This window comes from Antrostomus carolinensis, unplaced genomic scaffold (assembly GCF_000700745.2).
Source record: "Antrostomus carolinensis isolate BGI_N321 unplaced genomic scaffold, ASM70074v2 scaffold17209, whole genome shotgun sequence".
Lineage (NCBI taxonomy): Eukaryota > Metazoa > Chordata > Aves > Caprimulgiformes > Caprimulgidae > Antrostomus > Antrostomus carolinensis.
This window is the reverse complement of record NW_010336584.1, coordinates 1-22,552: the sequence shown is the minus strand read 5'-3', so window position 1 is coordinate 22,552 and position 22,552 is coordinate 1. Positions and strand designations below refer to the sequence as shown.

General features: G+C 38.4%; 1 protein-coding gene across 1 annotated transcript in view; it reads right to left on the bottom strand.

Moving 5' to 3' along the window:
• The window catches only part of LOC104530361 (F-actin-uncapping protein LRRC16A), a 51,248-nt gene extending 28,856 nt beyond the window's left edge, over positions 1 to 22,392 (bottom strand). Inside the window, exons 1-6 of the mRNA XM_029086714.1 lie at positions 22,264 to 22,392; positions 21,959 to 22,090; positions 16,625 to 16,800; positions 15,079 to 15,166; positions 11,981 to 12,130; positions 136 to 153 (exon numbers count right to left, since the gene is read on the bottom strand). Coding sequence (XP_028942547.1) covers positions 136 to 153; positions 11,981 to 12,130; positions 15,079 to 15,166; positions 16,625 to 16,800; positions 21,959 to 22,090; positions 22,264 to 22,392 — 693 coding nt within the window. The remainder of the gene's footprint in view (positions 1 to 135; positions 154 to 11,980; positions 12,131 to 15,078; positions 15,167 to 16,624; positions 16,801 to 21,958; positions 22,091 to 22,263) is intronic.
• Positions 22,393 to 22,552: the final 160 nt, after the last annotated feature.

The following is a 22,552-nucleotide window of genomic DNA, read 5'->3' as shown; positions in this document are numbered from 1 at the left end:
CTGCCTGTTTCATTTGTAGGTGCAGATGGATGGCACTACAGTCTCCCAGGAGACTCACAAGGCAGTACAGAGGCAAATGGAGCACAAAAACGTAAACAAGTAGGCCAGAAACAGCAGAGCTAAAAAAATACTTACACTTGTACAGCAGAGAGTCTCCATGCAGCAAAAAAGAAAGAAAAAAGAATATGAATGGGGAAGACAAAGCAATAGCAGTTCTCAGGAAAGGAGGCAAAACCGGTATTCACCAAAACAAAGAAAACTAAAGCCAAAAAACACTTAGAAGTCTTAGCAGGAAAGGTGGCATGCAAGAATGAGGTAAAAATCCTTTGCATTTGGAGGTGCTATGTACTTCATGTTTCCAGAGGATAACCGGAGAAGGATGTAATATCTCGTTTTATCTATACTGGGACAAAGTCAGGTTTTCAGATGTTTGATTCCAATACATGGCACTTGCTAATGGTGCCAACCTGCCACCTGCTGTCCCAATGTACTGTGTATTTTTCATTTTTCTGGCACCAGTAGTGAGGAAAAACTGTAATTGTGCTTTTTCCTAGTCTGAAGGAAGCTTCTGAATTAAAAATCTGTAGTTTGTTGTGGAAAGAAGGAGAGCAAGGAAAACAAAACACAGAAAAACAAAGCTTCTCTTGAAAGAAGGAAAAGGGATGCAAGTCTGTTCTCCTGAGGTTTAAATAAACCTAATCCAAAACAACAGTATTTCTCCTTCCCATAAGAAGGTTTAGAGGTGTAGGCCTTTCAAGCATTTTTGGCACATTAGAACAACACTATTCCATTAATAAAGCGTGACATTTCTTCTCCCCTTCAAAAACTTTTTTTTTTTTTTAAAAAGGCAAGCAGCACAGCCATCATAGGAGAAGCAGCAATGCCATATCCCATCTCTTGGGTGGCACATGACCTATCTAATCACACTCCTTCTTAATTCAGAGTAAGAAAAAACAATTATTAGAAGTGTGGTTTTACCTTCCAGTTGAATGGGGACTGCTGCTATAAAAACACTGCAGATACTCACACAGTGTTTGTCACAGAAGTCAATAGTCATGGTCTGGATTAAACTACTCGGCAAGGAAGTGCTGTGCTTTTAAATGGATATTGCACTGGTGTTTAATTATCAGCAGTGAAAACAGTCTGTGCATAACATAGTTCATAATTTAATTGTTGAAGGGATATTAAGGTCAGTTATTCAATGCTTTGACGTTTTCAGCAATAATGATCCACTTGTCACGGTTCATCCTTTGAAGCTTAACTGTAGCTAAAAGTTTTAAAAACAGCATGGGCTATCTTTGAACAGCAAGAGCAGCGTTCCTGCACACAGCTTGAGTCCTTTATTTTCCTGCTGTCCTCGGGGCTTTGGTTTTTATTTATTTATTTTTATTTTAATTTTCCATTACCTTCAGAAACTTTGGCTTTACACAGGAGTTCTGAGTTAACAGTGACTCAGGCAAGCCTCCTCTCATTTTTGTATGCTATCCACACACACACACTCCATTTCCCTGCCAGAATCCATGTTATCTCTTCTCTTGCCCATCTTCTCATTTAGGTGTTCCTGCTCTGGCAGGGGGATTGGACTAGATGATCTTTCGAGGTCCCTTCCAATCCCCAACATTCTGTGATTCTGTGTGATTATTCTATATACGATTCACTAGGGCTGCTCCGAGATTGCTGGAGAGACTCCAGAATCCATTGAGAAACATCTCTAAAACTGAAACCATCTTAAAAATAAAACTCCAGCACACTTAAAAATAAAATAAAATAAACCAATCTGCAACATGGGTTTTCTTCCAGGCAGCATTTTGGGTAGTACTCCAGTGTGTTCTGTGTATTTAAGGCACAGGTAGGAAAGTTATTTATATTATACAAGCAGCTGGAGACAAGATTCGGACCAAAGTGCAAAGCAGTATATGTAACAGGAAGCAATACCAGGATATGAGGAGTTTGCAGTCTGCCGTCCTGGTCCAGCAAGGGCTTCTGGAAGCTCCTACCTTTCACACTTCAGTGATCTCCCCTAAGTGAGTGTGACTACTGAACCACTTAAAAGGTGCTAAACAGCTTGTGGGTTGGGAGTAAGAAGGGAGAAGGAGGAGAGGGAGGAAGGCAGCAGGCAAGAGGTAAGACAAGGAAGCACCATTAAGCAAAGCAGACTAAGGCACTTGCTTGAAGTCACAAAGGAATCTGGCGGCTCTGCAGGGAACCTAATGCCCATCTTCAGACCCCTGAAATACCCACAGACCACAAGGCTACCCAACCCTTCCCTTCACTTGCTCTCAGAATAACTGCAAAATAAAACGGTCTGCCTCCCAGCATACATGGACCACTGCTAAAGACAAAATGCCCCAAAATCCCAACCAAATTCAACCCAAACAAAACTAGAAACTGGATCAGGGAATCATAACAATGTGCTAACTGGGAACCGGCTGGCAGAAAAAATATTTTCAAGGATTCTTACAGAACATTTTAAACCAGTGCTAAATTGTTTCAGCTATATGTATTTTGTAGGGCATGCCTTTTTAAGAAAGAGGCATAAGAAAACAAGGCATATTATCACACCTGCTGTTTTCTTTTGCTGTAAGAAATCCTGACCTGTAAAGCTGCCATGACACCATTTCAGTCAATTGACATTTCTCATGCTTCTTCCAGTCTCCTAACTACCTTTGACAGAGATGTTACACAACTGCCACCTCATAAAAATAAATAAATAAAAATAATAAAAACAACTTCAGGTATTCTTTATAAAACAGATCAGTAAATTGACCAACTTTGCTTTCTTGCATATGAATCTTTGGACACACAGGTATCTCACCACCTGTACAGAAAGCCTTAGAAACTAGAAAGTTGCTATTGCTTACTTCAACTACTGAAGATTTTATAACATGATTTCCAGGGTAAAACTCTCAGCATGACTTGCAGAAATTTAGCCACGGACTTCCCACGAGCAGCAATGGTAACCTGAATCATTGTCCTTATAATTTCCCCCTTGAGTGCCATTGTCCTTGGAAAGTTAAATGCGACGCTAAAATCCGTGACAGCTAATGGAGCATTTTACAGGAGACAGGAGAGCAAAATATCATTCAGAAAGCAAGGCCAAGCTGCGACAGGCTGCTGCTTGTTGATACAGCTGCCCTGCATGGAGCGGCTACGCATTTTCACACCAGCAGAGGATCCAGTCCTGACCTGGTCTTTCAGAGTTCTGTCCTCTCTATGGAAATATTATATATGAATATAGATATTGTAAATAAATATGGCATACAAATAATCCATACATTAATTTAAGGCCTATGTATGTTTATTTCCTTCCCTTCCTCAAAAGTTGAATTTCTAGAGAAAGAGCTGTGGTTCAGAATTAATTCAATTAGTCTCATCTAAACCAGCCTGACCTTTAGAATTACTTTGTACAGCAACATTTTCTGAAAGAAAAGGAGTAGCACTGCAGTGAGATAAGCTCAATAGATTTGCCCTTGAGCTCGTTTCATTTTCCTAGCCAAGAAACCTTTGCTCTTTTACTGGCTGAGATGTGGCTTATGTATTCTATGATATTTTGCCAAGCGTTTCAATATATTCTTTTAATTAATAATTCTGTGCTTGCATCTTTCAAGTAATATAAAACTCGGACACAAACTTCCAGTTTCTCAGACACAAACTTTCCCTGAGGTATCTAAATACCATGGTATTGGAAATGACCCACAGCTAAAAGGTATAAGACAAAAAGAGGTTTAGATCAGCTTTGAATGAAGCCACCCTGACTTTTCAATTGCTTTGTCTTTCTATCCTGCTCATTCGTTTTAGTTGTCTTTAACATCTGCTTATTGAAGGGTTTTTTCAGCAGTTTAAGTGCTTTTGGTTTCAGATCAGTATTCCAATCCTGTCACTACTGACCTAAAAAATTCACAGTAATTTGACCTTTACTTACATGAAGTAAGATCTTACTGCAGAGATACACCCACCACTTTGCAATGAGGCTTTAGCTGACCTGAGTAACAGCAGAAGAAAGAATCTATTCACCTCTAAGTTCTTCTTTAGTCTGAGAAAGATGTTTTGAGAGGAAGCCTGATAAATTTATGATTAGGATTGTGTGTAATGCAGCTGTCATTGATAGCAGAGATGAGATTTGATGACTTGGAAGATGTCTTCTAGACTTTTGGCACGATGTACTCTTGATTTTATTTATTTATTTTAAAGTTCCTGTTCCAGTAACCCAAGTCATCCTAACCACCTTCTCCTTGACAAAATATATCAAAATCTAATGGCATTCTATAACTGCCTGATTTAACACAAACTTCCTCTCCCCTTTTCCTGTTAGCAACTATTCTTTATCCTTGCAATATGAGGCATCAGTTTGGCAGAGCAAAAAACTGCAAGCCTTCTTTTCTTCTGGGTGAAGTGAGATCCATGAAGCACTCTTAGTGAGTCAGACTCATGCATGTGCTATTTTCAGTAGGCTCTCCAGATTTCATAGTAAAGAAGACTCCCCCATATAACACAGATAAGTAACTCGTGCCAAGTTATTTATTTGAGATGCTGGAAAAATCAAAAAGCAGTAGAAAGGACCACACAACTTATACAGAAAACTCCTCAACCACCTGAGAAAGTCAACTTGCCAGATATTAATTGAATCAAGAAGCATTATGGCTGCAGACAGATGTGTGCTTCACAAACAGCACTATCGGAGGTTATTCTCATGCTGTTTGCTGTTGTCCCTCTGCCAAAGGTCACAGAGTCTAGATTTTGGCAAGAACTCCTCCAAAGGAGCTCTTGCTAATATGTCATGGGAAATAACAAACATGTTCATTCAAACAGAGGCTGGGGAAAGATGAATTCTGGATCTATTTATGCTAAACATCAATTGACTCCACAGCTCTGCTGGCAAAAGAGATCACACAAGTGCCCCCGATCCAGCCCACGCAAAGGGGCTTTGTCCTCATAACCTGTTAACTTCTCCTGAAGTAGGTAAGTGAGCGTTTTGTTGATCCCTGCTGCTGGCTGTACGGGCAAGGCAAGCGAACCCAGGTAGGGATAGTCACCTCTCTCACCAAGTCAGTTAAGCTGGATGGGTGTCCACCAGCAGGCTACAGTCTGGAGCACAGAGCTGGTGCCTGCCAAGATGACTCTGACTACATCTTAAACATTCAAATCCTTCCTAGCAGAGTGGTGAATGGTGGGACTGAGCAGCTAGGACTGGCACTATCTATAGACTGCATAGCTACATCTGCAAGACCTTTCTGTTTGTCACAGTCTAATTTCTTAGTAGGAAACTCCCTCTTAAAACCACTGCAAGAGAAGTTAAACTCTCAAGACCAGTGTTTCAGTGAGTGCTCTGTTACTGAACTCTCCTTTCAATGTGCATTTTTCATGACACATGAAACAAAATGATGGAAACTCAGTATCAGTCAGACCATGATGGACATAACATCCTTCACTCCACTCCCAATACAAATCTGGGTCTCCTAAGGCAAAACAAAGAATTGGTGTTATATGAAGATAAGCTCTGATACAGAAGCTGTACTTCATGATTCTCATTTTAACCTAAGCAGAAAACAGTCTCCAATTTTACACTTTTTTTTCTTCATGAAGCATGTATTGCTGTTACTAGAAGCAGTTTATCACATTCTTCATTTACTTCATATTGTGCTAATAATGTACCCTAGATTAAGAGAAACAACTCTGTATTCTGACTCAGAAATATCAGTTGGTTTAAGAAAAACATATATCAATTATCCATCACCTCCTTCCATCCAAAGAGACCAAGAAAAAGACACTGAAAGCCAGGTTTCTTTCGAAGTGTTTCAGCTGGGAACACGTAACCCCTCATGAGCCTGAATGAGACTGTGGTCTATACATGTAACAGGCGTTAAACAAACACGGATAAGGACCTCTAAGGGCAGTGGGAATGCTGCAACACTATATATAAAGGAATCCAGGAAAAGACAGGTAACAAAAATTCACAATTAAAATTAATGTAATAATAATACTAATGGTGAGGCTAACATATAAACAAACAACTTGCAAATAAACAACATATTCAGAGGTTCTGCAAAATTATCCCACCGGCTCCCTCTGTCTCTTACTTTCTCAGCCACAGCACTGCCTGCCTAGGGAAGGGCTTAGGGAGCGTGCTGGCACTGTGCTATGCCCTGCCTGGTGATGTTTTCATAAACTGTCCTAGTTCAGGGGGAGTCAGGACTATTCCTGGCCTCCCACTGAAGTAGATCTGCTTGCATGCCTGTGATGGAGCCTTTTCAGAAGCCAAGAATACTCTCACATACCATAATGCCAATTCCTAGCTTCCCAGAGTGCTGTATTTACTGCACATCAAAGGCCCATTTCTGCTAATGCACATGAGAGAGAATCTCAAGTGTCACAATCCATTTAATCCAGCATTCATCCAGGCTGCTGCCTTTGCCCTCATCCCTGCCTGCTTGTTCCTGCGGCTCAGGATTTGTTTTGTGAACTCAACCAGAGGACTAGTCAGTCTGTAAACTAACCTGAGAAAGAAATCCTCTGTAAAAAGCTTCATTTTCAGCTGAATCAATTCCCACACCCAGTTTGTAGTGAGGCTGTGTGAACACCAGTACAAGTGTGAGGACCTGGGCAGGAAAGAGCAAGCTGTGTACAGAGGAAAGTAGAAATGCTCTTTTTCATCAAGAACAATGTTTTTTGCTGCAGTAAGCCAGTTGCAGACCAAGAGCTTTATTTATAGTGCAGGAGAACATAAGGAGTCCAACAGGAACTGGGGTTTTATGGCAGGAGGTATTCATATTCAGTCCTTCATCCAAAAAGCTGACTATCTATGCCCAAGACAATTCTGGTGCAGGTAAACAGAGAGCAACAAGAGCAGGATATGGTAGTATGTCAGGGCATACCAGAGAATCTCTCATTTTTCTTCCTATGGTATCAACACACGTGTACATACAAGTCTATATTATTATTTTCTCCTTCCTTCAGTGAAAATAACTGAAGGGACTTCTGTTGGTTTAAGTCTAATTCGCTTTGGATGAGGGGGTGGGGAGAGAAGAGCTTTCAGGTGGTGCTTTATGAGTTTTAATGAAAAAAAATAAAAATAAAAAATTCTCATGCGGTGAGTGCAGTTTCTTCCTTTTCCCTGAGAACACTGAGGTCCACACACTCTTTGTCTTTCAGAACCCATGGGTTCAGAAGTCCTCACCTGGATACTGGACTAATCTGCTAAATCTTTGACAGTAACTAGTTAGTACATTCCCAGAAAAAAAAAAAAAAAACATACACCACCTATCTACAAGTGTTCTGCTACTTCTACAAATTTTCTTCTCTACTGTAGAGGTGAAATAGTCTTCTATTGTTCAATAAAGACTAAAACATTAATGTATTTCTCATGGATTACTATTTTTTTTTAAATCTTTCCTCCATTAAAGTCACAGAACTATCTCTATGGTTAAAATTAGAAATAGATTCAATATTAATCACAGGCAGTTCTTTATTAGCTACAAGCATTTTTGCAAACACATAATTCACCATCCAAGCATTTCAATCTTACACTGAAATGCTTTAAGGAAGATTATAAGTAGACTTCTGCATTACAACCTACAATTCCTTTACATGTTTCAAACAACTTCCTACCATCCCTCTTCTTAACGCAAATAACCTCTGCTTTGCTCTAAAAACAATACTTATCCTGGTTCTGTGCTTGTAACTAAGTATAGTAATAAAATTATATTGCCGAAATGGATATTTTTAAGATGATGAGTACATGGATTTCTAGTAAAAAAGCTATTTCCCTCAAAACTTTTCTTTAAATAGTGGCTCGACTCTGATGATCTCCTTTCAGTATTCTGGAAGCCAAACTAACATTCAAATAGCTAAAAAAAAACCCCAACCCCCCCCCAAAACCCCAAAGCTTTAGAATGTAACCATTAATCACAATCTAACAAAGATGCTCTATTACCTTTTGGTGGGGAATTGAGCACCATTTAATATCTCTTACTTCTGCCAAGAACTAATGGCTATGAAAGAATACAGATAAAGTATTGGAAGCATTACATAAATTAAATCAGTTAGTATCTACCTACACTATTACACATACCAAGATACAGATATTCAATCCCAGTAAATAAGGGTGCTTTATTTTAAAATAGTTTTAAAATGTATGCATTATTTTAAAATGTGTCACTCTTGTCATATACACACAGAAAAATTTAGAGAAACTGTACTATTTTATGACGTTAATTCATGATTGAGTCTAAGCTCTGAAAAGCAGGCCATGGTTTTTCATTTAATCTGAGAACAGCAAGTAATTTTCTGCATAAAGATTCTTCTTTCCATCTGACCTGCAGACAACTTTTTTCTAATGACTTATTACCATCAATGCAGCTCTAATTAAACATAGACAACTAAGAAGAGCTGTAGTTTAGGGAAGCATCAATTTCCTGTAGTGCAGCTCAGGGAGACTGGAAACTCTGGGTCCATAATGTTCCAGCTATCGTATCCTATGCTGGACCACTCAATCACTCCCAGCGTTCTTCATAACTCATTCAACAGACAAGGAAATTCTGTTATGACTGACAAATCTTTCATATTATGGGCTCTCTGGCCAGAGTTAAAGGCTAGATGAGAATCATGTCCTAAATTGAAGCTAATAAAATTTAACTGCACAGCTTGGTATTTAGTAGAGTCCTAATTCCCACAGTGAAAAAAAGACTAGAAATAACATTTAAAAGTCTTTTTTTTTTCAGTGGGGCATTTCAAAGGACCATTTGTGATATTTCATTCTGTCTTATCTGTGTTGTTTATACACATCAAACTTTGAAGCAGATGGGTTGCAATGGATGGCAAGTCTCTACTCTGGCACAAAAATCATCCCAGTCACAGTCACTCTGCATCCTGCTCAAAAGGTGGGCAGTCTGTGAAACAGGAGTAATGGTTTGTCCACTCTATCACCAGCACTGGAGGTTTCAGACCCCTGTTCTGCCTGTCTGAATTTTATAAACAAACCTGGTGTGTCTTCCAATTTCGATCTGCATATAAGAACAAAAAGCTTATAAACATTTTATTCCAAATAATCTACCTTATTCATAGTCATTCACCTAGTTTCAGTGCTATATAATCTACCTGCAGCTATGAAGTCAAAATTGAACCTTTACCCAGTTTTTCCTCAAGTTGTTCAAACACAGCTTCAAGGGAGGCTGGTGCATAACAACATGCTGTTGTATACATTGCCATAGCCAGAATACTGATCCTCAATAGGCTTCTTGAAGAAAATAAGAACAAAGATAAGAGGCTTGCTGAAAATAATGGGTTTGCAAAGAAAATCCCGTTTCCAAATGGAAAAAAAAACCCAGCTAAAACGGCTTCCACAAAATGATGGTCCAAGCTCAGTGCCTCTCCTATAAGCCCCAAATCTCTTCTGCCCCAGATATCTTGACAAACAGTTGGAGCAAACTGGTAGAGAATAAACTGGAAGAAGAATAGTAGAGTTTTTCCTGGCATCCCAATGACACGATCAGCCTCATCCCTGTTCCACAGTCTTTTGGTAATAGGAGGGTGCGTTCCCAAACATGCACAACATGAAGCTGCAATTCAAGGTTGCAAATTTGATGTTTGCAGAATACACAGTGAGGTGCATCATCTACTTACGCATCTAAGATCTGTTTCAGCATTACACCTTGTACTGCTTAGGGATTTCCAATGGCCAAATAAGGCAGTGTTCTGGACTAATGCCATTTTAGAAGTGGGATCTAAATAGCTATTTCTCATTTTAAGATTAAAAATAATCAAAAGAAATGAAGTTCCTAATTATAGTTCATAAAACCATATGCTTCTCTTTCTAGTAAAGTAGTTCAGCAATGTGCCTGTTTCCTGCACTGGACAGCTCACAAAGCATTCACTGCTGCCCTTTTCAGGAGGTTCCTCATCATCATGCAAATATCTGTATGAAGCTTAAAAGCTGCTACAAATCAGGTTAATTTTTCAAAGACAATATCTGAAATCTGTATGATTTTCCCATAGCTAAAATACATCACTTGGAAACCACTATCTTGGGAGTCACTAACTCAGCCCAGAAAATATAAGAAATCCATTCTTAAGATGCTTTTAGTTGCAAAAAACTCAGTAAGAACACTAGCTCAGTAAAAATCCCCGTATTATTCAGCCTTTTAGGGCTATCTATCTATCTATCTATTTTTTACGAGCGCAACTGATATCACTTGCACCCAGGATGCAAAAAGCAGCTGTTAAAATGGATTACAGTGTTTAATAAATGGGTTCTTTAGCATTCAGATTACTGCCTTGTGTTTATTTGATGCTTCATTCTCTTCAGAAATTAGATATTGATGAGAATCTGGGTCACAAAGGTATTTGAATCTCTGTGTAAGATGAGGGTGAATGAAGAGAATGAAGAGAGATATAAACACTTCTGAAGCAACTATGGTTAGCAACTGATGCACCTTTTAAAGAGTGTAAGCATTATCACATTTCTATTATTTTATTATGACCAAAATGAAAGATAACAGCACAGCAATATGATCTTTTCATATAACTATGGTGATATAAGATAAAGACAGGAGCCATTTTTAAAATTTCCATTATTATTATTTTTAACATGCTGCAAGAATAAATTTAAAGGGGGAAGGAGAGAGTCAAAATCACTGCTTAGCTTATTTTTCTATATATGAAGCCAGCATGCAAAAAGTAACTTACAGGTGCAGGGTTCAGATGTTACATAGTTTACTGGGATGTCTCTCCCCCATAGGATTCAGGGCTCTAAATGATTACTGAATGTTGGCTACAGAAAGCATCTGGAACTTGATAGTACCAGTGATGAGCCAGATGATGCAGTCAACAACCCAGGCCTCATGGGGATTTGTGATGTTCAGACAGATATTGCATCAAATCAAATCTTGGTGAAGAAGGAGATGTGGAAGGCAGAGAGAACTATTTTAAGCTGGTATTTCCAATGAGGGTGTGCTTTCACTTTATAGCTAAGTGAGACCAACAGATAGCTGCTGTACTTGTCTGACTCTGCAGAAATCTGTTCAGGGAGCTGAATCAACAAAAATTCTACAAAAAGTTGCAATCAATTTTTTGCCAGTTTAGCTTCCTGCGAAAGCACACGGCCAAGGAGCCAGGTAGGAGGTCAGAAGAGAAAGCCCATCCCTTGCAGCAGTGACCACCTATTAGACTGACTAAGTTGTAACAGAGAACCGCTCTCTGAAGTTCCTGCCCACAAAAGTTCCTCAACAGACTGAGTTGGGTGAAAGGAGATTTGAAGTTGAAAACAGTTAGCAACACATTTATTTGGAATTCTGCAGATTTACATCTCATCAAAGATCATGATATGGCATGGAGCCATCTTTATGATAACAAGTCACACATGGGATTTTAAAAGGCACTTCAGTGATTTATGTCCAGCATTTTTACTTAATCTCACACTCTTAACTCAATTACTTTTGAAAAGCTTGCCCTGTAGGGTCACTTGTGGCCCAGTCTCAAGGTTTTAAGACTTCTTCCATACATTCAAAACCTAATTTTAAAATATCAGCTTCTGTTCATGGCCAATAATATAACTTCTAGGCAGAAACATTTTTTGTTATTTCTCAGAGGAATCCACACCAAGTAGGAGGAAGATAAAAGCAGAAAGCAGCATGTTGTCAAGGGATAACATGGACCTATTTATTAGTGCAACTGAACCACTGTGAAACTGCAGCCAGTGAAAGAGACTTTTATTCCATTAGCTTGACTGCAGCAATGTATGCAAGGGAAAGGCCCTCAGACACATACTGGGAAAGTGAAAGTGAAGAAAAAGGAAAAGCTTTTTCTGTTGCTGAACAGCAATATGCAACTCGGACAAAATGTCCACAAGCTAACATTTATTGTTTCTAGAAGCCAATTCCTAACTTGAGTTTCTTGATACCATGAAACTGCCAAATGACATTTTGAAAAACATCTTTCTTCCATTTATTTGCACGTTTAACCAAGTGGGCTGAGGAATGTGTCTTACCATACAAGTGTCCAGATCCTCCAAACGTTCTATCTCTGTTAACTCCTCAACGGTGATGACAGAGCGTTTAGTTGGTTTTTCTTCTGCTAACTCAATTTCCAGTGATTCCTGGTGTGGAAGTGGTTTGCCACGTCTGGTCAAATGGTCAGCCTGGAGACAAGGGTAAAGACAGGAACTGATCGATCAAACTGTTGAAAAATGGCAAACCAAATCAAACCAAAAAGCTTTCAGAATTTAAGTGGATCACAGATCCTTAAAGACCAATTACAAAAGCAAAGCTCAGTTATGTGTGTTAATCTTCACACAGGGTTTGGTTTGGGGTTTTTTTTTCTCTTTTTTTGAATGGAAAACTCCTTCCATCATACATTCTAAGATGGAAGCGAGAAAGTCTTAATAGGAAAAAAGAGAAGGAAAAAGGTCAGATAAAAGCCACCCTGATTTTTACTTAGAATAGTCTTATGGGGCTTCCTTGGCATTTGTCCCATCTTTTTTTATGAAGAAAATAAAGAGGTGGAAGAGAAGCTCTGTTCTGGACCATTTGTTGAATTAAATAACACAAAGACATGTCCAGTTTCAGCTAATATAATTTTGATAATTATTAGATGGCCAAAATGTTGCCATCCCCTATTCAAAAACCAGGACAGCTTTGTTAAAAACTTCAGTTCTGTTTCATTTAAGAAATAGGTACGAGTTACCATAACAAGAAAAAAAAATCATCGATAGATCCATGGGATAAGATTTTTTTTTTAAAGTATCAGAGAAAAAATCCTCCATCAATAATAAAATCCCTTATTAGACCTGCATAGCAAAAGCTGTTACTAAGAACACAGAGAACGTTACATAAAGCACGCCGGATTGTACTTGGAGTGGAGTGGGTTCATGTTGTCAGGAAAATGATGAAATACTTTCTAGTTCTGTTGGTAACTAAAGAGAATATTAAATAACATCTGTTAAGAGTGTTTGAAGATCAGCTGGCCCAAAACAATTAGTCACAGAGCTTTCAAAGAGGCAGCTAGGGAGAGCTGTACTCTACTGCTTAACATCAGCAGGACTCCGGACAACCAGCGGATTGTAGTTTTGTTAACCATCAAAAAGGGTAAACAGATGACCTGTCTAAATTATGGCTCACTCAGTATAGCGTCTACTCAGGAAAAGCAACTGGACAACTGTTACAGATTTATCTTTAATCACATTAAAATGGCTAGAATAATAATCATCACATTAGGCAAACACAGGTCTTATCCAACAAGGTTTATTTCTCAAATTTGCCTCAAACACTACTGTGTCAATGCAACATCCATAGACATTTGTAGGTGGCTGAATTAGTAGTACATGACACTCCAATTTAAGGCACAGAACTGTATCAGTGCATTTAATCTTTGCTGTATTAAGAACTATCTGCCCAGCTCTAAGATTGCAGCTGTCAGTTGAAGACAAACACAAATTAGACAGGAGTTGCTCCACCAGCATTTTTGAGATCCATATTCTTCAATGTTTTCATCAGTGCTACAATATCTAAATAATCTAAAGATACCAGAAACAATGAAGAGTTAAAAAGTGAAAGGGATGTAACTAATACAGGCCAAAATGGATCACAGAGTAAATCAACTCAAATCAAATGTACAGACAATCATGCCTTGGGAACTACAAGCACTGGCAATTAGCTATGGACACAATCCTGTAAAGCAGCAAGTGACAAGCACCCAGAAGCCATTACTGGGATGGTGATCTACCAAACCCAGTCCTGGAAAATGAACTACCACTGAAACTCTGACAAAAGGAAGGAATTATTATCTCCCTGGCTATGTAAATATGAGGAGTAAAGAGTAACATGAGAAAAACAATTTCACTCCTATATTCCATGCTTGTTAAAACATAGTCTGTCTGGTTCTGAGGACCATAATTTTAAAAGAGGCTTTCAAAACAGCTGGAGAAAGTGCAGAGGACTGTTAATGGAGTGACTCAAAGGCTGGAGAAAGACTTACTGTGCAAAAGTCAGGGTATGTCCAAGTTGTGCAATAACACTGGACAGAGACAGCCCACTGCTGATGCCAGCTGAGCCTGTTCCAGGACCAGCTGGAGCTACACAGCAGGCTGATGCTGCTGCATAGCTCCTGAGACCAGAGGTTGGATCTTTACACAATGCCGCTTTGTATCATGGAAACACACCCTCAAATTACCCAGTCTCTTAATCCATTAAAAAAAAAAAAAAAAAAAAAAAAAAAAAAAAAAAAAAAAAAAAAAAAAAAAAAAAAAAAAAAAAAAAAAAAAAAAAAAGAAAAAAGGTGAGGCAGAAAGGAAGAGTGGTTTGTTTTCTGTGTATGAGGACTTTCATAGAGAGGAAATAAAAGGAAATACATATGGCTTCCTTATCTTGTGGGGAAAAGCATCTGAATAAACTCATGCCTGCATGAAATTTCAAATAGAAATGAAGAGCAATTTCAATCAGGAGAATGACCACCCAAGTGGCTTCTTTAAAAAAACTCCAGTAGAGTCTCCTTATTAGGGGCCCGTTGCATTAGAAATCAAAATGTTTTTCTGTAGATATATAATTGTTTATTTCTTCTACTTTTGATGAAGCGAGTACCTTTATAATAAATAGTTGTGCCTCCTGACAGCTCAGCACCTTCAAGTAACAGTTTCTTTTTCCTACATTTCTACTCCTTTCTCTTCAAACTTGATACTTACATTCTGAAGTAGCCTCAAGAAGTATTTATTCAGGGAACAAGGTCTCAGCAGTCTCTCTCCAAAGAATGACATTTTACCTCTCATCCCACAAGCAACCAACCCTTATCTCACCATGGCAAATACTGGTGCTGTTCTTAACTAATGACTCAATGTTGCATCCTGATGGCATTTTTAATTTTAGATCTGATAACAGTGCAAAAGATAGTAAGATAAATGTATAATGCAGACTCTTATGAGGTTGTATCTTCCTTAAAGCAAAGAGGCAAGAGTCCCATGATCATATTTCAAATGATGCCAGTGATGCTAATTTCAAAACAGAGCGGTGCCAGGGAAAAACTGAACAAGTTATGAATGCAATGGCATTGTTCAGATACCCAGCATATTCAGATATCAACCACGCAAATACTCACCAGTTTGTGATGGCAGTGGGAAAGTGCATCCAGGATTTCATCTACAACTCGATCAGACAGGAAAGAAGCCACTGTCAGCTTTACTTCACTGTGTGAAGATTAAAAAGGAGACAGAGAAAATTCTAATTCACGCAGGAGAATTATTACATGTTCAACAGTGCAATGCTTATCCACAGTGCTGTCACTTTACTTGAAATAAAACATTAGAGGGTGTCAGGATACATGACTGCAGGTTTCAGAAATAAACTCATGAATCACACAATAAACACAAGAGCCTCTGTACCATATTTAACCTGCTTCTAACATTTTTTCTAAGAGCTGAAATGAAAACGTCTGGGTAAGAGAGCTGAATAGAAATCACACATAAAACGTAGTAAGGAACACTTCCCCACTGAAGTCAGAGAAGCGAAGCTCAGCTGAATGGGATTAGGATAGTGCTGCCTGTTTAACAGTACTATACTGAACAACTACAATTCACTTATTTCCTCAACTCCTTTTTGTGTTTGACAGCTGAAGGGCAACTATACAATGTTGCTTCTCCAGTCTTTGCCATCACAACTTTGCTTTCTCTTTTTGCTCTATAAGGGCACTATTATTGTCCCAGAATCAAGATTTGTTTGATAGGACTGTAGTGAAGAAAACTCACTCCCCGAACCATTTTAAACACTCTGAAGGCATAGCTAAAGTCTTTAACACCTTTTCCTGCCAATTTTGCTGCACTCTGCAAAACTAATTTCTAAGCCTTACTGTTTCCTTCTTCTGCAAAGGAGAAGGAATATTAGAATATTAGAATCACAAAACAAAATGACATGCTTTCCCATCAAGCAGAAAGGATTCCTTAGCCAAATGATGGCAACTGCAAAGGTTTAAGTAAATGTCAATCACATTATACTGCATATCTTCTCTCGTATATATTTAATATAAAAAAAAAAAGATGCAGTAAAAGGTTAGGTAAATCTTCCCTCCCTCGTCTCCCTCGTCCCCCACTCCCTCCCCCCTTTTTTTTTTTTAAAGCAAACTAAAAGTTGTATAGGGTAACCATTTCTGCTCCAGGTTTGTGGTTTGAATATCCACATTTTCATTTTTTAAGTATGTCTGTCTGCTATGCACAACTCCCACACAAACAAAAAGGTTTAAAGTGAACGCTACAGGACAAGACCAAATGCAGCAACAGATAAAGTACTGTTAACACTGAAAGCAATTTCCTTCTATTACAGTAAGTCAGGGTTACCTGAGAACATCAACAGGTTTAAAATAAATGTATCAGTCATTAAAATGTTATTTGTGTACCATAAACTAAAACTTTCACTAAATAAAACAGAAACATTAATGATCAAGTTAGCATCCCTGGAGATTCCAAATATTTGAATCTCCTGAACTAAGTTCACCAGACACATAGCACAATTTAGTGCTCTCTCAATGCCTTAATATGGTTTCTTGTGAGTCACAAAAGCATTCAAAAAATGTTCTAACACACAAACACATATACACACAACCCCAAATCCAAATTCTATAACCAATTTTATTAATTAGTCTTTTAAAGTACCTAATTTTATTGAGGATATCAATTCCAGATTGCTCCAAGAGGACATTTTTCACAAAAGAGCGTGGGATGGAAATCTTCTCAGTGCTAGCCTCAATTAGATCTTCCCGGATGCGAGCTTTCTTCATGACATTTGGGCAAAGGTTTTCTGCTGCATCCACCATAGACTCGAGCAGTGTCTGCAGCACAGTAAGCAAAAGGTAACATCAGGTACTGAGATTTTCATTACCTGGAAGATCACAACATTATTCTGGTGCATAACACTATGACACTTTTAGACTTGTCATTTTTACAATTTTTCTTCCCAATTTCTAATCCATTTTGCAATCCAGCTGCAATATAAAAGGCATTTTACAAAGTAAAGGTGAGGAGGAACAATATACTTGTTTTGAAAACAACCCACAACTGTACTTGTTTGCCTTTTCAAATATGAAACATTTACATCTCTGTGTTTAATTGTCAGAACAATAAATTAGGTTCCCTTGTGCACCCACCACTGCTGCCCCTGCGTGCTGCAAAAGCAGTGGATGCTCTGCTGCCGCTGCCTTCGCTCTAAACTGTGCCCTGAACCAGCGATTTTCATCAGTGCTCCAGACCTGCCTATTTGTAACAGGCATTCGCATATGAAGAAAGGAGACTCATGAAAATTTGGCATGCTGTACAGGGCTGGAATGTACTAGTCAAATGTTAAGAAGCATCTACAAGTATGATTTGCAGTGGACATACAAACCTTTAATATATGATCGTCATTTACATACAGGGAAGTCCACAGTGAACCTTAGGTACAGTCAGCAATTTTTATTCTTTTTTAAAGACTGATCAAAACCCCAAACTAGGACAGAAGAAAATCATACACACTCCAGAAACAGGACCATGTAACCCCTCAACTTTCTTTTTCTTAAAATAAGGTCTCCCTTGCTGATGGTTTAAAGTAAAATTTTTCCCTCTTAGACTTTGTCTTTGTAAAAGTCTTTCATATATACCTCAGTGCTATGAAGTTATGTTATGAAGGCCCTTTCACTTGCATTAGATTTATCTCCTACCTGTGCCTGTAAGAAAAGGTAATTCTGGTTCAAATCCTGTTTTATTACTGACTGGTTTCTTTTCCAAACCCCAGCTCTGACTAGAATGCTAAAGAGCCCTCACTACAGGCGCAGGTTGGGGCTCACAGTCCCTCACATAATCATCCATGTATGAACTTGTGTCATGAAAAGTGCAGGAAAGCTCAAATGTACACACATAAGGATCAGGATGAGACACAGAAATGCTACTAGTGCTCTGTATCAGGAGATAAATCTTTCCTCTCATTGCTTTCAGTTTTTGTATCCAAAATGGTTACACAGGACCACAGAAGGTATAAAACAATCAGCTGGTCATGTGGAAAGCTAAATTTTAAATTCATACTGTTTCATCTACATGCTGGTACATACCCTGTGTACAGTAAACCAGATTTATTTATAAACACAAAGCAGTATTTTCTGATAAGACTGGAATTTTTTCATTGTTCAAATTCTCTCTTATATCCACCTTACTCCAACTCCAGTCCCAGCAACTCAGGAAATCTATTTTAGGTATCTGCAGAAGGCTGTTCAACCATCAGTTAATTTCTCATCAAATTACTTCTTTCAGAGATTGCAAGAGGTCAAGGCTCAGCAGTACAAGATCTGAAACTAAACCTTCCACATCCATTCCCAGCATGAAGTGCTACTTAGGAAAGATCTGTAAGTGGATGGTTCTCTCCAGCAGCAGGTCCCTCTGCACACTGAAGCTGTCACACTGCTGCACTCCAGTGACTGTGGGGTCTCCTCACTCTATGGTGCTTCCAAGGTGGCAGCAAGAATAGAGACACTGTCGTTGGTTCATGCTTCAGTGTACATGCAAGACCCATTTCCCCCAACTTTGAATTCTCTAAACAAGTGGAGCAGAGCCTAGTCTACTGAAATGGGCCATGTCATCTCCAGTAACACTGAAGTTTGATAATCAAACAGAAAAAGGTACTTAAAAGTTAAAAAAACCCCCAAATTGCAGTTTCATTAAGCCTAACCTGGGTGCTTCAGAATTGTACAAAAATAATGAGATGCATCCCTTGAAAACTCTACTGATTTCCTTTTTCTTCGCAATCTCACTCCACAGGTAAGTGATCTCAGGCTGAACTTTATCTTATCAGAGCTTTTTTCTCTTTGCATAGCACTATCATAACAAGCAATTTTCATATGCAGATACTGAGTAAGAAACAAAAATACCATTACTGCATAATAATTTTAATAATTCAAAGCAGCATCATTCAGTGTGTAGCTCTTAATGGATTGATTTTAAAATGTAGATTCATGAGGACAACACAGCAGCATGAAGCAGCCACAGAGTACAGGGAAGTCTAATCTTTACAACATTTGATTTACAGGTATGAGGACAGATGCCACTATAGCTTATATGTAGCTTGTTTCCTCTCTGCACTTTTAAGGACTCCTCCTGCACTGCTTCCTTCAGTCCCCAAGCAGATTCTGGGGCCCTAACACCAACAAAGAGCCTTTCAAGCCCCTGCGGCCATATCTACATACAGGATGAAGAACTTCAATGGCAGAGACAACTGAGCAAGGTAAACTACTAAGGAGAATTTCTGACACATCAGTTTTTGCCTATGGCATTTATTCACTGGTGCAACTGTGTAGTCTATCTTGAAAAATCACACTCAAGCCTCCCAAGAGTCACCAATGGATCCCAATCATAAAAGTTATGAAGGCTCGATATGTTGAATTACAATTGCAGTCTAAGCATGGTCTTTCAAAACAGATCATGGGAAGAACTGCTGCTTGAAGCTGTCAGTGCAAAGTAGAAGGAAAGATTTAAGATCTTACCTGATAATTTCAAAATTAATTTTTACTCAAAATACTCCAAGAGTGTGCAATTTAAAAGTGAAATAGAGTTTAAGTCTCCTCTTTAAGTGCACAACTGAACATAATTTCTTCAGTGGTGGATTCCAACTGTTGATTTCACATGACTACTATCACATCTACAGAGACCTTTCACCACCCCCTACTTCCATTCAAAAAACCTTTCAGAAAAGGAAACTCACAGCTAACAATATTGACTGTGGAGAGGCAAACATTTCAGCCACAAGTCCAGTCAGCAGGCATGCAGAAAGAAGAGAACGAAGTCCTGCCCACAATTAATGACTCTTAACATTCAGGAGAAAGAAACAGCAAGTAAAAGGACTGGAGTATGATGATATCAAAAGAAAAAATGGAACAGGTGATGGAGCCAACAAACCCTTTGCACTAGGACAGAATTGAGGAGGAACAGTTCAAGCACTTCTGCCCTTACAAAACAATCTTCTCTTGCCTACGAACCAATTATCTGGCCTACAATTTTTCCTTGGGTGTTTGCCAACTGAATAAAGCATCTCTGGGGTCTGTGTGTCCACAGTGACATCAGCAGGAGAAGAGAAATGCAAGGGTCTTGCTATAATTTCTGCTTTGGCCAACTTAACTCACTCCAAGATGCTGCTTTTACTTATTTTAACTTCTTCCTTCCCTCCTCTGAGGTTAAAAAAAAAATAATTAAAAAATCTTATTTGCCTGAAGAGCTTTCATTGGTTTACCCAATTTCCAAACACTGCTTTCTAGAATCATGCTCTGGTTGCTATGGAAGCTAAAAATCAAAACTCCACGTACAGCACATAGGATGTTTTCCCCCCACAATTACAAAAAGGAACCGTACTTATGTGAGCTCCCTTTTCTATCTTCACAATTAATAATCTGCATATGATGTTTTGAATTGACCTAAAAAACTGTAAAAAAAAAAAAAAAAATCATAATCTACATTCAACATTTTCTCCTTTTCTCCTCCATGCAAAGTACAACACCACAGAACTTAAAGGAAAACCTTTCAGCCTTGAGTTAAAATTAATAAAAATTAGTGTTATAATATACAAAGAGCATCATGACTTTACAGTTTCTTGTAAGGCACTTAAACCTTGAACGCCGCATAAATCAAAAGCAAATGTAAAAGTTAGAATGGTTGAGCTAAAGTGCCTTTTGCTGTAAATGTGTAAAAGCACAAATGGAAGACTTATTAACTCAATCTTATTCCAGGAACTATAAATAACATTCCAAATGCTGAAGAGGCTTTTTTCTGCCCCCCTTCTCTTCCATAGGACTTCCAAAATGCACAGGACTTAAATACTTAAGTGCATGAGCCCTGCATGAAAGGCTGACCTGACTATTCCCATCTCTAGAAGCTCCACTGGGAAGAATCTTGTGGATAAATCACTTTCATGTTGTCCTGGTTTTGCAGAAATTAAAAAAAAAAAAGTTATAAAGAATCTTCATCTTATTTCATATAATGAGGAAAGGGAGGAAAATACTAAAAATTCAGCAGTATTTTCCTCCTCATTAACTTTTTAATTTCGAAAAAATAATTAGTAATGTGATATTATTATTGTTCTTCATTACATTCTCACTGACTAAAGCATTTTCATGTTGTTTCAACTGAAAGTTCAATCTCTACTTTCAGACTCTCTGATAAGTTTAAATATAGCAAAACATAGGCAAGGTAGCTTAGTCATAAACTTAAGCTGATCTGAATTGCCTCAGAACAATATTCTTAAATTCATCAGCTTTCATACAGATTCTAATGGTTGCTAAATCTTCCCCATTTTGACTTTTTCTTGGACTGATACCTTTGCTTATGCTGTATGGATGACTCTTCCTTGCTTATTATACAGCAAGATCTAACATAATTGAAGGCAAAGTGTTTGAGCAAGAGCTGGCTGAACACACAGGTGAGAATATTTACAGACCAATGACATCTATTTCAAGAACTGAAGTTTGACAGGCAACTTGTGAAAAGATTTCCTGTAAAGCTGCCTGTACTAATTCTTGGGGGACTCTCAATACATAAAAGTTATCCAAACCAAACAGTTAAGGTGGAAATTCTGTACCAGGTTCAAAACTGGTCACTGAGAAAAAAAACCCTCTGCAATGGAGTTTGTAGAAAAGCAGCTTTCCCTCCACTGGGATAACTTAACTAATGAGTACTTTTCTCCAGGGCATGAGACTTCTTAAGGTGCTTGAGAGATGCCTTTTTTTGACGGTCTAAGGAGCAACTGATAAATCTTTCCCCTCTAGAAGATAAGATAATAATAAACAGTATATGCTCCTTCTGCCCACTGCAAACACTAAAGCAACTTTCTTCATTCCAATTGGGCAAGTATCCAGATAACTTACATACAAGTATCCTGAGAAGTGGAAAAATAAAAATGTGGTACATTTGCCTTTAGCAACAGAAGATATCAGTTATTTCTGCATGTGACAGCTGGTGACATATCTATCCACAGACCTTAAGTTGCTCATCCACAACCCTTGTGACTTCTCCAGCCATGGATTCAAGTGTCTCTTGGATTGGATTGGAGAGTGAACCATTTGCTCCTGCCCAAGAAGCTCCACCGAGGTGATACAGATTTGGTAAGAGCTATAAGACAGAAAGAGTATCTTTAGAAAATAGGCTCATCATTAGCTGTCTTCAAATCTGGACAGGTAGCAGGAAACCTCTCTGATAAAGAGATTTTTCCTCCCAAAAAGAGAAAAGCTGCAAGCACACACTGAACTGCTCTCAGTATTATCAGTATGCTGGGAAAGGCTTACTGTTTTGGAGTTCTTAGCATCTCGCATAAGCCGTTCTGCAGATTTGACATCTTCCTGTACAGCATCCACACCACAGTTTCTTAAAGAGTTGAGATGATCTTGCACTTTTACACATATTCTGTCAATCATCTACTTGAACAAAAGAAATAGAAAAGATAAACCTTCAGAATGTTGGTCAAACACAAACTGAATTCAGTTCAGGTAGCAAATCAATAGCAGCATGATGAAATCTGTAGTGACAATATAAGAATCTGGAAATGCATGATTGTATTGGGTTTGCATGGCAAGG